The sequence below is a fragment of the Priapulus caudatus genome, unplaced genomic scaffold (assembly GCF_000485595.1).
Source record: "Priapulus caudatus unplaced genomic scaffold, Priapulus_caudatus-5.0.1 Scaffold1181, whole genome shotgun sequence".
NCBI classification, from domain to species: Eukaryota; Metazoa; Priapulida; class Priapulimorpha; order Priapulimorphida; family Priapulidae; genus Priapulus; species Priapulus caudatus.
In genome coordinates, this window is record NW_014578242.1 from 54,688 (window position 1) to 67,749 (window position 13,062).

The 13,062-nt window shown below is 48.0% G+C and overlaps 1 protein-coding gene across 1 annotated transcript; it reads left to right on the plus strand.

Moving 5' to 3' along the window:
* The first annotated feature begins 8,764 nt into the window (after nt 1-8,764).
* LOC106815708 (tyrosine-protein kinase JAK2-like) lies at nt 8,765-11,108 on the plus strand. Its single transcript, XM_014820211.1, has 4 exons — nt 8,765-8,792; nt 8,916-9,633; nt 9,805-9,869; nt 10,243-11,108. The coding sequence occupies exons 1-4, from the start codon at nt 8,765-8,767 to the stop codon at nt 11,106-11,108; spliced, it is 1,677 nt and encodes a 558-aa protein (XP_014675697.1).
* The last annotated feature ends 1,954 nt before the right edge of the window (nt 11,109-13,062 follow it).

Genomic DNA, 13,062 nt, shown 5'->3' on the forward strand with positions numbered 1-13,062 from the left:
AGAGAGAGAGAGAGAGAGCGAGCGAGACAGAGAGAGAGAGAGAGAGAGAGAGAGAAAGAGAGAGCGCGCGAGGGAGAGAGAAAGAAAGAGAGAGAGAGAGAGCGAGCGAGACAGAGAGAGAGAGAGAGAGAGAGAGAGAGAGAGAGAGAGAGAGGGAGAGAGAGAGAGCGATGGAGAGTAAGAAGGAGAGAGAGAGAAGACGAAAGAAAGTCAATAATGAGAGCGAGAGCAGGACAGAGAGACAGAGAGTGAAAGAGAGAGAGATAGAGACAGAGAGAACGAGAGAGAGAGAGAGAGAAAGAAAGAGAGAGAGAGAGAGAGAGAGAGAGAGAGAGAGTGTGTGTGTGTGTGTGCGCGCGCAGCAGAGCTAAGCTACCAGGCTAAAAGAAATTCATTGGGCTTGCAATACCACCGTGTCATCTCGCTGCTTTTCGTCTATGGATGATCATGGAATACGGAGGAAAACGTAATCTGCAGCAGATCATCAATGCCCACGTGACCATTAGCTGCGAGCGAAGGCAAGTTGCATCGGCGCTCGAGTACATACACGGCGAGCACATTGCACATCTCGACATCAAGCCGGCTAACATCGTCGTGTCGTCAGACGACACGTGCAAGCTGACCGATTTCGGTTGTAGCCAAAAGTTGGGCGAAAATCTCACCGCTACGCAGGACAAGACGCTGTAGGGTACCACAATCTAGAGAGCACCTGAGCTGCTGATGGGAGCTGACGTAACGCCGAATGCCGACGTGTATTCATTCGGTATGGCAAATGAAGAGCGGTCAGCAGCCATACACGGGAGAGGATCCGCACTCGGTAATCTACAGGGTAGTACGATTTCACTACAGACCGATGCAATGCAGTGACGTCGCCGCCGATTATTCGGAGATCTCTTACGATGCACTCGTTGCCAGCTGTTAGAAAAAGGATCCGCACAGCCGCCCCTCAGCGAAATGCCTTGTGTACAGTTTATCAGACACGACGCACGTACATCAGTAGTCGCCGGATACGCCAACGTCATCCTGAACGCACTATAGCGACGCCGACTTCTCAAAGCTGGCTGTGATTTCTCTACGAATGCTCATTGCATCTGCGTACGCACTTCAAAAGTGCTCTTATTCTGTTAAGTTTGTTGTGTTACGTTTATGAAAAATACAATTATTGAAAAAAAACGATTACTTGTTCTATCGATGTATTTCTCTTGATCGTCTCCAAGCGTGATGAACTGAAATGCGGTAAATTAGCAAACACTGAAAAGCCTATCAAACTAGTAGTCTAAATCGCGTCGCATAAACTGCCTCAGACACACGTTAGAAAGCAAAAAACGAGAATACGACACACGCAAAACGTGAGCGGGCGCGCGCGAAATTGCATGCATGGGGATAGGGTGGGCTGGAGGAGATCGTGGGCAGGCGGCCGGGTGCGAGACAGCGAGTTGACTTCTTTTCATAACCAAGACTTGGCTGGAGATTTCGCGTAGCCGAGCCAGCGACGATACGCGTTAATTGAGTGGTGTTAGCTTCTTTGTCACCCCGGCGGCTAGCCTGGTAGCTGCTATGTAAGCCGATCAATCGTCTACCACGAGCAATGAATGACTTACAGCCGATAACATTGAATACTACAACTACGTGGATTTTATCAAAATGAAGTACACGACATTTCACTCAAATGCGAAGTAGCAGTGGCAGTAGCAGTAGCACCAACAGCAGCAGCAGCAGCAGCAGCAGCTGCTGCAGCAGTAATAGCAGCAGTAGCNCGCATGCACACATGTGTACCTGCACACGCACGCACTCACGCATGCACGCACGTGTACGTGCACACGCACGCACGCACGCACGCGCGCATGCACACATGTGTACCTGCACACGCACGCACTCACGCATGCACGCACGTGTACGTGCACACGCACGCACGCACGCACGCGCGCATGCACACATGTGTACCTGCACACGCACGCACTCACGCATGCACGCACGTGTACGTGCACACGCACGCACGCACGCACGCGCGCATGCACACATGTGTACCTGCACACGCACGCACTCACGCATGCACGCACGTGTACGTGCACACGCACGCACGCACGCACGCACGCACACACGTACGTCTACGGGCACACACACGCACGCACGCATGCACGCATGTGTACGTGCATTATTATGCAGGTACACACGCGCGCACGTGTACATCCAAACGCACGCACGCGCGCATGCACACACGTGCACACGCACGCACATTTACATACACACGCACGCACGCATGCATGCACGCAGGTGTACGTGCACACGCACGCACGCACGCACGCGCGAACGTCTACGTGCACATGAATGCACGCACGCACGTGTACCTGTACACACGCACGTACGCACCAACGCACTCATGCACACACGTGTACCTGCACACGCACGCACGCACGCACGCACACATGCCCGCACGTGTACGTGCACACGCACGCACGCACGCGTACGTGCACACGAACGTACGAACGTGTACGTGCACACGCACGCTCGTACGCACGTGTAAGTTCACACGCAGGCACGCACGCACACACGCACGCATGCACGCACGTGTACGTGCACACGCACGCACGCAGCACGCACGTGTAAGTGCACTACATAAACAGCGCTTTCTATCAGAACATGTGGTCATTCATCTGTAAATGTCAAGCAGCACGCTTCGCTTCTGCCAACCATGACGCATAACAAATACACGTGATCTGATCTATGACGTCACGTGAAACATTCCTATTGAGACCTCTTATCTCCATGCGCTCGTATGTTGTTTGTTAGTTTGTTACTGCCGTTTCTAAGAAATAAACTAAACATTCTATTGTAGCCTAGCTGCGCATTATTGTGTGGGAAACAATAGGAGCAATGTTGGCATTTGGAATAAATCTGCCAGTCTCAAACTAGTCATAGTTCGAGACAGTCTGTTACGCACGATGGGCCGATCAGACAAATCAAAGCAAACGCAATTCAAGCCAGGAGGCATCCCACACAACAAGGGCACCAAGAAGCAGCCAGCAGCCAGCGAAGCAGCGCATGCGCAACGTCTTCTTCCGGCGAATACCCCAATTCAGCCCTGGACCCCACGGCTCAATCGAGATATTTACCGGAAGGTTGTGAGAACGCGTACCGATGGCACTCTTTCTATTTCAGATGCTGATGGTAGAGATGGAGGCGCCAAGATCCTGCGCCCGAAGCCAGCCGCTGCCTCCGCAGACCCTTTCGCCATGCAGCAGCGGTCCGACCGTGATGAGATGCGACTGGTGCATCTCACGAGAGTCGAGAACCTGTGGAATTCAGCAATCCGCGATCATCGGGTAATTGAAATTCGTGAATTTCATTTCGTTGTTGACGACATAATTTTCTGTATACTGTATATAATATTATATATTAGTATATACATATGACTGTATACTGTATACATAATTACTGTATATTCTGTAAAGGCATGCGTTTGCACTACTTGCAATCAAAAACTTATTCACTGTCATTGATTATAACATGCTAGATGGAAGATTACGCATCCCGTTGCCCGGAGCCAGACCTGAAGATGTGCGACGAAGAGCAGAGAGGCCTCTGCTGGAAGATGAGACTGAGATGCCGAAACTGTGACTACGCCTCCACGAAATGCAAGCTTTACGACGACGTCCCAAGCTCGGGACGAGGGGCGAAGGCAGCAGCCCCCAATCGAGGAGTTCACCTGGGCTTGCAGGACACGACCGTTGGACCGACCAAGCTCAGGCTCCTGGTAGCATCGACAAATACGCCACCGCCGTCACGGAGCGGCCTGCAAAAAACCGCAGCCACGGTCAGCGCCGAGACCGTGCAACTAAACAAAATCAACATGTCAGATTTTAGAAAGGAGCTAAAAACGATCAACGACCTGAGAGGCCTCGACAAAGAATCACCAATAAACATTCAGATGGACGTTCGTTACAACGCCATCTCAATTGCAAGCCGGCACAAGATGGGGCAGTCGGCATCGCAGGCAATCGGCTTGGCGATCGAGGATCACACAGACGACCATAAGATCATCGGAATGTATATGCAAAATAAGCTCTGTGCCCGAGGAGCATCGCTCAGAAAGCGAGGATATTCGATAACGTGTCCCGGGCACGTCGACTGTACTGCGAACATACCTAAGCATGCGCCGCTCTCGGAAAGAACTATAGGGCTGGAGATGGGACGCCAATTTGCAACGGAGAGACTCCTCATCAAACACGCAACAACCGACGGCGACGGAAGAGGAAGCGCGGGCATCGACGAAGCCATGAAGACTTTGGATCCATTGTGGAACGTCACCCGCCTGGCCGACACCATTCATCTCGGCCAGTCCCAATTCAAATCTGGCATGAAAGCGAAATTCAGCAGAGCAATGCTTGGGTGGGACAGATCGGCAGGCGAACGACAGATAGTGCAACGACTTATTAGCTCAGATATTAAGGCTAGATGTCACATTATAGTAAACGAATTGTTCAAGATCAGCTGTGGCAATACGGACTTAATAGTAAAGAAGCTGCCTCACCTCGTGCAATGCACAGTCGACTGCTATTCCGGCGATCATCGAAGTTGTCGGCGCCACTCCCTGGTCTGCTCAGGTGGTAGGTACAGGAACTGGCTGTCTACACGATCTTATTACCTGAGTAGCCTTAAGATCAAAGAATTTACCATGACCAACGAGGACAAGATTCTGCTGCAAAACATTCTGCAAATGAAATTAAGCGTTGCTGGCATAGAAAAAATGAAACTCAACACCAACACGCAGAGATGCGAGTCGAGCAATCGTGGTTTAAGCGCGTCGCTGCCGAAGAATGTCACCTTTTCAAAAACTGCGATCGGCCGCGCGCATTCGGCGGTCCACCGGCTGAACAACGGCATAGAGATGTCCGCCCACTTGAAAAATGATAACATTGTTAAAGTCCCACTCGGGAAGAGGCCATCGTTGGCGCTGCGACAGATGTCGATCGCCGCAACGTATTCAATGCGGTGCCGAAGAAAGCAGAGAGAAGCCGCCAAGCGCAAACGCATGCTCGCCGACGTGCGTGACCACATCAAGTATAAGCGATCTCAAAATTCCTCCGAATACATTAAGGATCAACTCGACACTGCCTATGCTGACCACAGCTACACAACGTAATTATTAGAATAAAAAGTTTATTAGGTTGTTAGTAAATTTTAGGGGATACTAGCCTGTGCTGCGGAGAAATGTGGTTTTCATCCCAGGTCAGTCGATCGGTCCAGCCTAGGGTTTCCCCACCTGTGTGCGGCGCATCATATGCTAGTAGTCTACTGCAAGTATAATTCATGCTTCGATTAACGAATCGTTAACGAAAGTAAACACGTCTCTCTGTCGGCATGCCCGATGCAGCTCATGAGTCTTCGGCATTCTCGCCGTTCGGAATTCTGCTGTGCAGTTTCTAAAATTATATGCTGATGTCTAATGCAATTTTTGTTGTGGCATAAATGTGAGCACTGTTCTCCTTTGGCAGGCCATACACCAAAATGGAGCCTGTACGCCAGTCTGTGTACTTTAACCGTTTGCCATTGTTGTTCGTGATTTTTTACACACACTACCCCATAGCCGGTTTGTGTTCGTGCTCCTGTAAATAAAATGCACTCGTTATTTTCAACACAAATCGCCGACTTATTCATTAGTTGTTCAAAAGCATTTTCTTCCCATGTCATGATGAATTTTGATTAAAAATCGCTATATGTGTCTTCAAAATAGCAGTAGGCATTCAGAGACAAGTGAACAGTAACAGGCCCGCACCAAAAAAAATTGAAAAATTGAAAAAAAATTTAATAGACAAATTTTTTTTGCGACCGACAGAGAACAGACCACTATTAAACTCTCCATAGGATCCTATACTTAAGAATTGAATTTTAGGAGCTGAAAATGAGTATTTCGCCGCTTTATCGGGCTCCAGTCGCAATATATAAAGCCTAGGTAAGCCATGTACTTCAGACGTGATGCACCCATTAAGTGTATCACATGGTGCTTGGATCCGGCGTTGTTAAAAAAAATATCGTCGGCCAGAAGTTTACTAACGACCACCAATTTGGCCTGAAACCAGTTCGCGCAGTCGAATGGGCCATACATTGAAGAATTTTTTTTAAAATTACCCAGTAACATCCACTCATCTCATTATGCATGTTCCATTGCCACACCACAATAGCCAGCCTAATAATGCAGCCACAAACGTCGCCGGTCCAGCCTTTTAGGTGCACGGACTGGTGGCACTACCGAATGGTCGCATAGATAGACGCCGTCAAATCTCGTAACCCTAACAGGGTAATGAACCGGAAGTGATTTAATAGTGGTCACGTGTCATGTATTAGGGTGAAGCAACAATAAACAATAGAGCAGGGCTTGTTAACTCAACATGACATCTTCAGTGACTGATATTACATGGTGTCACAAGTAATCAAGAACCATCCGCCAGTAACAACACGGAAAATATAGCTCGAAAGCAGGAAATTGGAGAGCAAGAATACATCTCTCCATCAGGAAGAGTATGTTGATAGAGCATACCGATTTAATCCGTATTCCTCATAATTCGTGCCGGATCAATCGTGTTGGATAGTCAACGCTACAGCTAAAGAAAAAAAATGGCGACCGGCGGGGCAATGCAATTCTAACAGCCGATGTTTAACTGGGGAGCCAGCGACACCTATAGTCGCGTTTTAAACAGCATGTAGAATTTACATTTAAGGGACAGCTTGCCAGTACAGATGACAAACATCGCACAGGATGGCTAGGCATGTGGATAGGACAATAATGTAGGGAAGTCTACAAAACGTTCATATGGGCTCAGGGCCAAGAAGACGACCACAAAGAAATTCTCAGGAAAATTGAAGAATATGTCCAACCTAGGAAAAACAAGCGAGTAGCGGGATTCAAGGCTCAAGAACGATCTCAGTCAGAAGGTGAAACGTTTGAGAATTTCGTCAAAGATCTGAGGATTCTATTGATGGACTGTGAATACACAGACCCGGATGACATTATGATTGACTTAATCATCAACGGCGTACGACACCGTAAAGCACAAGAACGTCTTCTAGATCGGGGACAAGAGCTCACTATAGCGAAGGCTATTGAGATAGGGCAGCGATTTGAGTTATCACAGAGCCAAATGAAAATGATGCATGGAGAAAAAATTCTCGCAGTCAAAACAAGGCGACACGTCAGTAACAGCTACAGGAAGAGACAACCCATACAGCAGATACAGTTTCAGGGTAAGGAACGAGATTCCGCACAAGAAGCGAGGTATAACCACAGTCATGCTAACAACTGCTCCAGCTGCGGCAGAGTTCACAATGAAGGAAAATGCCCGGCTAAAGGAACAGTCTGCACGTATTGTAAGAAACCGGATCACTGGCTAAAGATGTGTTGGAAAAGACTCCGCCAAGTCAGCGGTATACAAAGCGACTCCGCGCAAGAGAGTGAAGACTCAAATGACAGTGACGGCTTACTACACATCCACGCGACACAAGATGCGCAGGGACCAGTGAACACTCTCTCTAGTGACAAATGGCTAGTGCGCTTAAAGGTATACAACCACGACGTGCCGTTCAGAATAGACACAGGGTCAAAATGCTGCATTATAGTGAAACCACAGCTAGAAAGACTAGACTCTCTCGGTGAACGCATCAAGATGTCAGTCTTTCAGAAAACGCTCAAGTCTTATACAAATCACAAGTTCAAACCAGTAGGGATGGTTAACCTACCAGTGAAGTACAAAGAGATGCGCACAGTTTGAGATCGTCGACCTGAATCAGTAAAACATTATCAGCGGTGATGTTGCAGAGGCTGGGTCTGATACAGCGAGTAGATGCTGTCGGAGAATCCTCCGCACGTGAAGAAATAGCACGTGATTATCCTGCATTAGTGGAAACCGCAGGTACTCTGTTAGAAGAATACACTATAAAGGTTGGAGAAAGCGCAAAAGGTGTGTTCCATCCATCTCGCCGACTGGCAGCGGCAATAAAACCGTGTGCCATCGAGAAACTCAGAGAAATGGAAAGGAACGGATACATCGCGCCAGTGAGCGAACCAACAGAATGGGTCAACTCCATGGTAGTGTCACTCAGAAAAGACAAGGTCATGATGTGCATAGATCCAAAAGATCTAAACAAAGTCATAAAAAGGGAACATCACCCCATGAAAACAATAGACGATGTAATAGCATGCATACCAGATGCGACACTGCAACCAAGCACATCATGACGAAATATTTAGGCAAGTAGTTGAAGGGAAAACCCAGTACAATCTGAAGCTAAACTACGACAAGTGCAACATACGACAACCCAGTGTACTCCACATGAGGCACGTGATCACGCAAGAGGTCTACAGCCAGACTCAGAGAAGGTCAAAGCCATTGTCGAGATGCCAGCACCACGTGACAAGGAGGGAGTCCGCAGATTGTTTGGTCTGGCACAGTACCTAGCAAAATTTATTCCCAATCTAAGCCAAGTAGACGCACCACTGCGGAGCCTCCTGAAGTCAGATGTGACATTCGCATGGGAGCACGAACATGAAGACAGCTTCAAAGAGCTGAAACAGAAATGCAGTACATCTCCAGTACAAGCATTCTACGACGTAAACAAACCCGTGCACATTGAGTGCGATGCAAGCAAAGACGGGTTAGGTGCTGTGCTCATGCAGGAAGGTCGTGTTATTGCGTATGCGTCCCGTGCAATGACTGAAACTGAGAACTGAACTGAAATCGAGACGGAAATGTTGTCGATAGTGTACAGCATGACCAAGTTTCACTGCTATGTGTTCGGTAAGAAGACCAGTCCACAATGATCACAAACCGCTAGAACAGATATTCGCAAAACCACTACTGTCAGCTCCGATGAGAATTTAGAGAATGATGCTGAAATTACAGTGGTAAAAAATATCGCAGCAAAGATACTGCACAACGATACGAAGAGCGACGCAGCAGAGATAAGCTACCAGGCTGATAGAAACGCATTGAGCTTGCAACACCACCGTGCCATCTCGCTGCTTTTCGTCTACACACGAGACGATGGTTCCCGATGCATGGTCATGGAATACGGAGGAGAACGTAATCTGCAGCAGATCATCAATGCCCACGTGACCATTAGCTGCGAGCGAAGGCTAATGTTCGCTAGGCAAGTTGCATCGGCGCTCGAGTACATACACGGCGAGCACATTGCACATCTCGACATCAAGCCGGCTAACATCGCCGTGTCGGCAGACGACACGTGCAAGCTGACCGATTTCGGTTGTAGCCAAAAGTTGGGCGAAAATCTCACCGCTACGCAGGACAAGACGCTGCAGGGTACCACAATCTACAGAGCACCTGAGCTGCTGATGGGAGCTGACGTAACGCCGAAGGCCGACGTGTATTCCTTCGGCATGACGCTATGGCAAATGAAGAGCGGTCAGCAGCCATACACGGGAGAGGATCCGCACTCGGTAATCTACAGGGTAGTACGATTTCACTACAGACCGATGCAATGCAGTGACGTCGCCGCCGATTATTCGGAGATCTCTTACGATGCACTCGTTGCCAGCTGTTGGAACAAGGATGCGCACAGCCGCCCATCAGCGAAGTGCCTCGTGCACAGTTTATCAGACACGACGGACGTACATCAGTAGTCGCCTGATGCGCCAACGTCATCCTGAACGCACTATAGCGACGCCGACTTCTCAAAGCTGGCTGTGATTTCTCTACGAATGCTCATTGCATCTGCGTACGCACTTCAAAAGTGCTCTTATTCTGTTAAGTTTGTTGTGTTACGTTTATGAAAAATACAATTATTGAAAAGTACGATTACTTGTTCTATCGATGTATTTCTCTTGATCGTCTCCAAGCGTGATGAACTGAAATGCGGTAAATTAGCCAACACTGAAATGCCTATCAAACTAGTAGTATAAATCGCGTTGCATGAACTGCCTCAGACACACGTTAGGAAGGAAAAAACGAGAATACGACACATGCAAAACGAGAGCGGGCGCGCAAAATTGCATTGGGGAGAGGGTGGGCTGGAGGCGATCGTGGGCAGGCGGCCGGGTGCGAGACAGCGAGTTAACTTCTTTTCATGACTGAGACTTGGCTGGAGATTTCGCGTAGCCGAGCCAGCGACGAGATGCGTTAATTGAGTGGTGTTAACTTCTTTGTCACCCCTGCGGCTAGCCGGATAGCTGATTTATAAGACGATCAATCGCCTACCACGAGCAATGAATGACTTACAGCCGTCAACTTTGAATACTACAACTACGTGGATTTATCAAAATGAAGTACACGACATTTCACTCAAATGCGAACAAGGAAGTTCAGCTGCTGCAGAAGTTGGGACAGGGAGGATTCGGATACGTACATCTAGCGATGTACGCTGGAAAGAAAGTCGCAGCAAAGATACTGCACGACGATACGAAGAGCGACGCAGCAGAGATAAGCTACCAGGCTGAAAGAAACGCATTGGGCTTGCAACACCACCGTGTCATCTCGCTGCTTTTCGTCTACACACGAGACGATGGTTCCCGATGCATGGTCATGGAATACGGAGGAGAACGTAATCTGCAGCAGATCATCAATGCCCACGTGACCATTAGCTGCGAGCAAAGGCTAATGTTCGCCAGGCAAGTTGCATCGGCGCTCGAGTACATACACGGCGAGCACATTGCACATCTCGACATCAAGCCGGCTAACATCGTCGTGTCGTCAGACGACACGTGCAAGCTGACCGATTTCGGTTGTAGCCAAAAGTTGGGCGAAAATCTCACCGCTACGCAGGACAAGACGCTGCAGGGTACCACAATCTACAGAGCACCTGAGCTGCTGATGGGAGCTGACGTAACGCCGAAGGCCGACGTGTATTCGTTCGGCATGACGCTATGGCAAATGAAGAGCGGTCAGCAGCCATACACGGGAGAGGATCCGCACTCGGTAATCTACAGGGTAGTACAATTTCACTACAGACCGATGCAATGCAGTGATGTCGCTGCCGATTCTTCGGAGATCTCTTACGATGCACTCGTTGCCAGCTGTTGGAACAAGGATGCGCACAGCCGCCCATCAGCGAAGTGCCTCGTGCACAGTTTATCAGACACAACGGATGTACATCAGTAGTTGCCCAATGCGCCAACGTCATCCTGAACGCACTATAGCGACGCCGACTTCTCAAAGCTAGCTGTGATTTCACTACGAATGCTCATTGTATCTGCGTACGCACTTCAAAAGTGCTCTTATTCTGTTATGTTTTTTGTATTACGTTTATGAAAAATACAATTATTGAAAAGTACGATTACTTGTTCTATCGATGTATTTCTCTTGATTGTCTCCAAGCGTGATAAACTGAAATGCGTTAAATTAGCAAACACTGAAAAGCCTATCAAACTAGTAGTATAAATCGCGTCGCATTAACTGCCGCAAACACACGTTAGGAAGGAAAAAACGAGAATACGACACATGCAAAACGAGAGCGGGCGCGCGCGAAATTGCATGGGGAGAGGGTGGGCTGGAGGAGATCGTGGGCAGGCGGCCGGGTGCGAGACAGCGAGTTGACTTCTTTTCATGACCGAGACTTGGCTGGAGATTTCGCGTAGCCGAGCCAGCGACGAGACGCGTTAATTGAGTGGTGTTAGCTTCTTTGTCATCCCGGCGGCTAGCCCGATAGCTGCTATATAAGCGGATCAATCGTCTACGACGAGCAATGAATGACTTACAGCCGTCAACTTTGAATACTACAACTACGTGGATTTATCAAAATGAAGTACACGACATTTCACTCAAATGCAAACAAGGAAGTTCAGCTGCTGCAGAAGTTGTGACAGGGCGGATTCGGATATGTACATCTAGCGATGTACGCTGGAAAGAAAGTCGCAGCAAAGATACTGCACGACGATACGAAGAGCGATGCAGCAGAGATAAGCTACCAAGCGGAAAAACGCATTGAGCTTGCAACACCACCGTGTCATCTCGCTGCTTTTCGTCTACACACAAGACGATGGTTCGTGATGCATGGCCGACCGACGTGTATTCATTCGCTATGACGCTATGGCAAATGAAGAGCGGTCAGCAGCCATACACGGGAGAGGATCCGCACTCGGTAATCTACAGGGTAGTACGATTTCACTACAGACCGATGCAATGCAGTGATGTCGCCGCTGATTCTTCGGAAATCTCTGTCCAATTAAACAACCCACAATCAATACACAAACATAACAACAATCAAAATACAATAAGAAAACACATATGAAGCGTAGAAAACAAGTAACGATAAAGTTCTATTACAATACAGGTCAGAAACTCAACACATTTGGCAGTGAACATTTTAATATCGCTGCAATTACTCTCACTCTTGCTTCTTTTTGTGCTGTAACGTACGTGGCGTATGCGTGTACCGACACGCATTTCCGAAACCACGTTTCTAGACATGGGCTTCCTTATATCAGGAGCCTGAGTCTTACTCATAATCCCATTAACGCACACAGGGCCATTAGTACACACAGCACCGATGTGGCACCACCTGACAACCTTTGTCACTTCCACACATTATACATCATACATCATACATCATACAGCCAACAAAAATACACAAAACTGATACATCTTACATCATACATCATAAATCATACATCATACAGCCAACAAAAATACGCAAAACTGATTTTATATTTTCGATGAAATGTTTTAGACCTATCAAACTATAATTGAAGAATGTGTTTAGCAGTCTGACAATATATAGTGGAAACTTACCGTTACGACAACTTTAAGAAAACGATCACAAACTTATACATAAAGTTTTACGCAAAAAATTTCCGACACAAAGACCGTCACGGTCATAAGCATCTACTATAAAAAAAAAATTACACCGCGTACATAAAACAAAGAAAAAAAACAGTAAAAAATACACATTCCTGACGATGTCACACTTTCACGTCCTCTGTCTCTGGTCTGTCACCTTTCAACCTTGCCTTCTCCGTTCTGCTCTCCTCACTCACTCACTCACTCACTCACTCACTCACTCACTCACTCACACTCACACTCACACTCACACTCACACTCACACACACTCACACGA

What these genes read in the sequence shown, in the direction of transcription:
- LOC106815708 (XM_014820211.1), top strand. Translation starts at nt 8,765, where the DNA reads ATGACCAAGTTTCACTGCTATGTGTTCG. An exon ending in GTTTCACTGCTATGTGTTCG is followed by an intron (nt 8,793 to 8,915) that starts GTAAGAAGACCA and finishes AAAATATCGCAG; the next exon opens with CAAAGATACTGCACAACGAT. An exon ending in ACGACGGACGTACATCAGTA is followed by an intron (nt 9,634 to 9,804) that starts GTCGCCTGATGC and finishes ATTATTGAAAAG; the next exon opens with TACGATTACTTGTTCTATCG.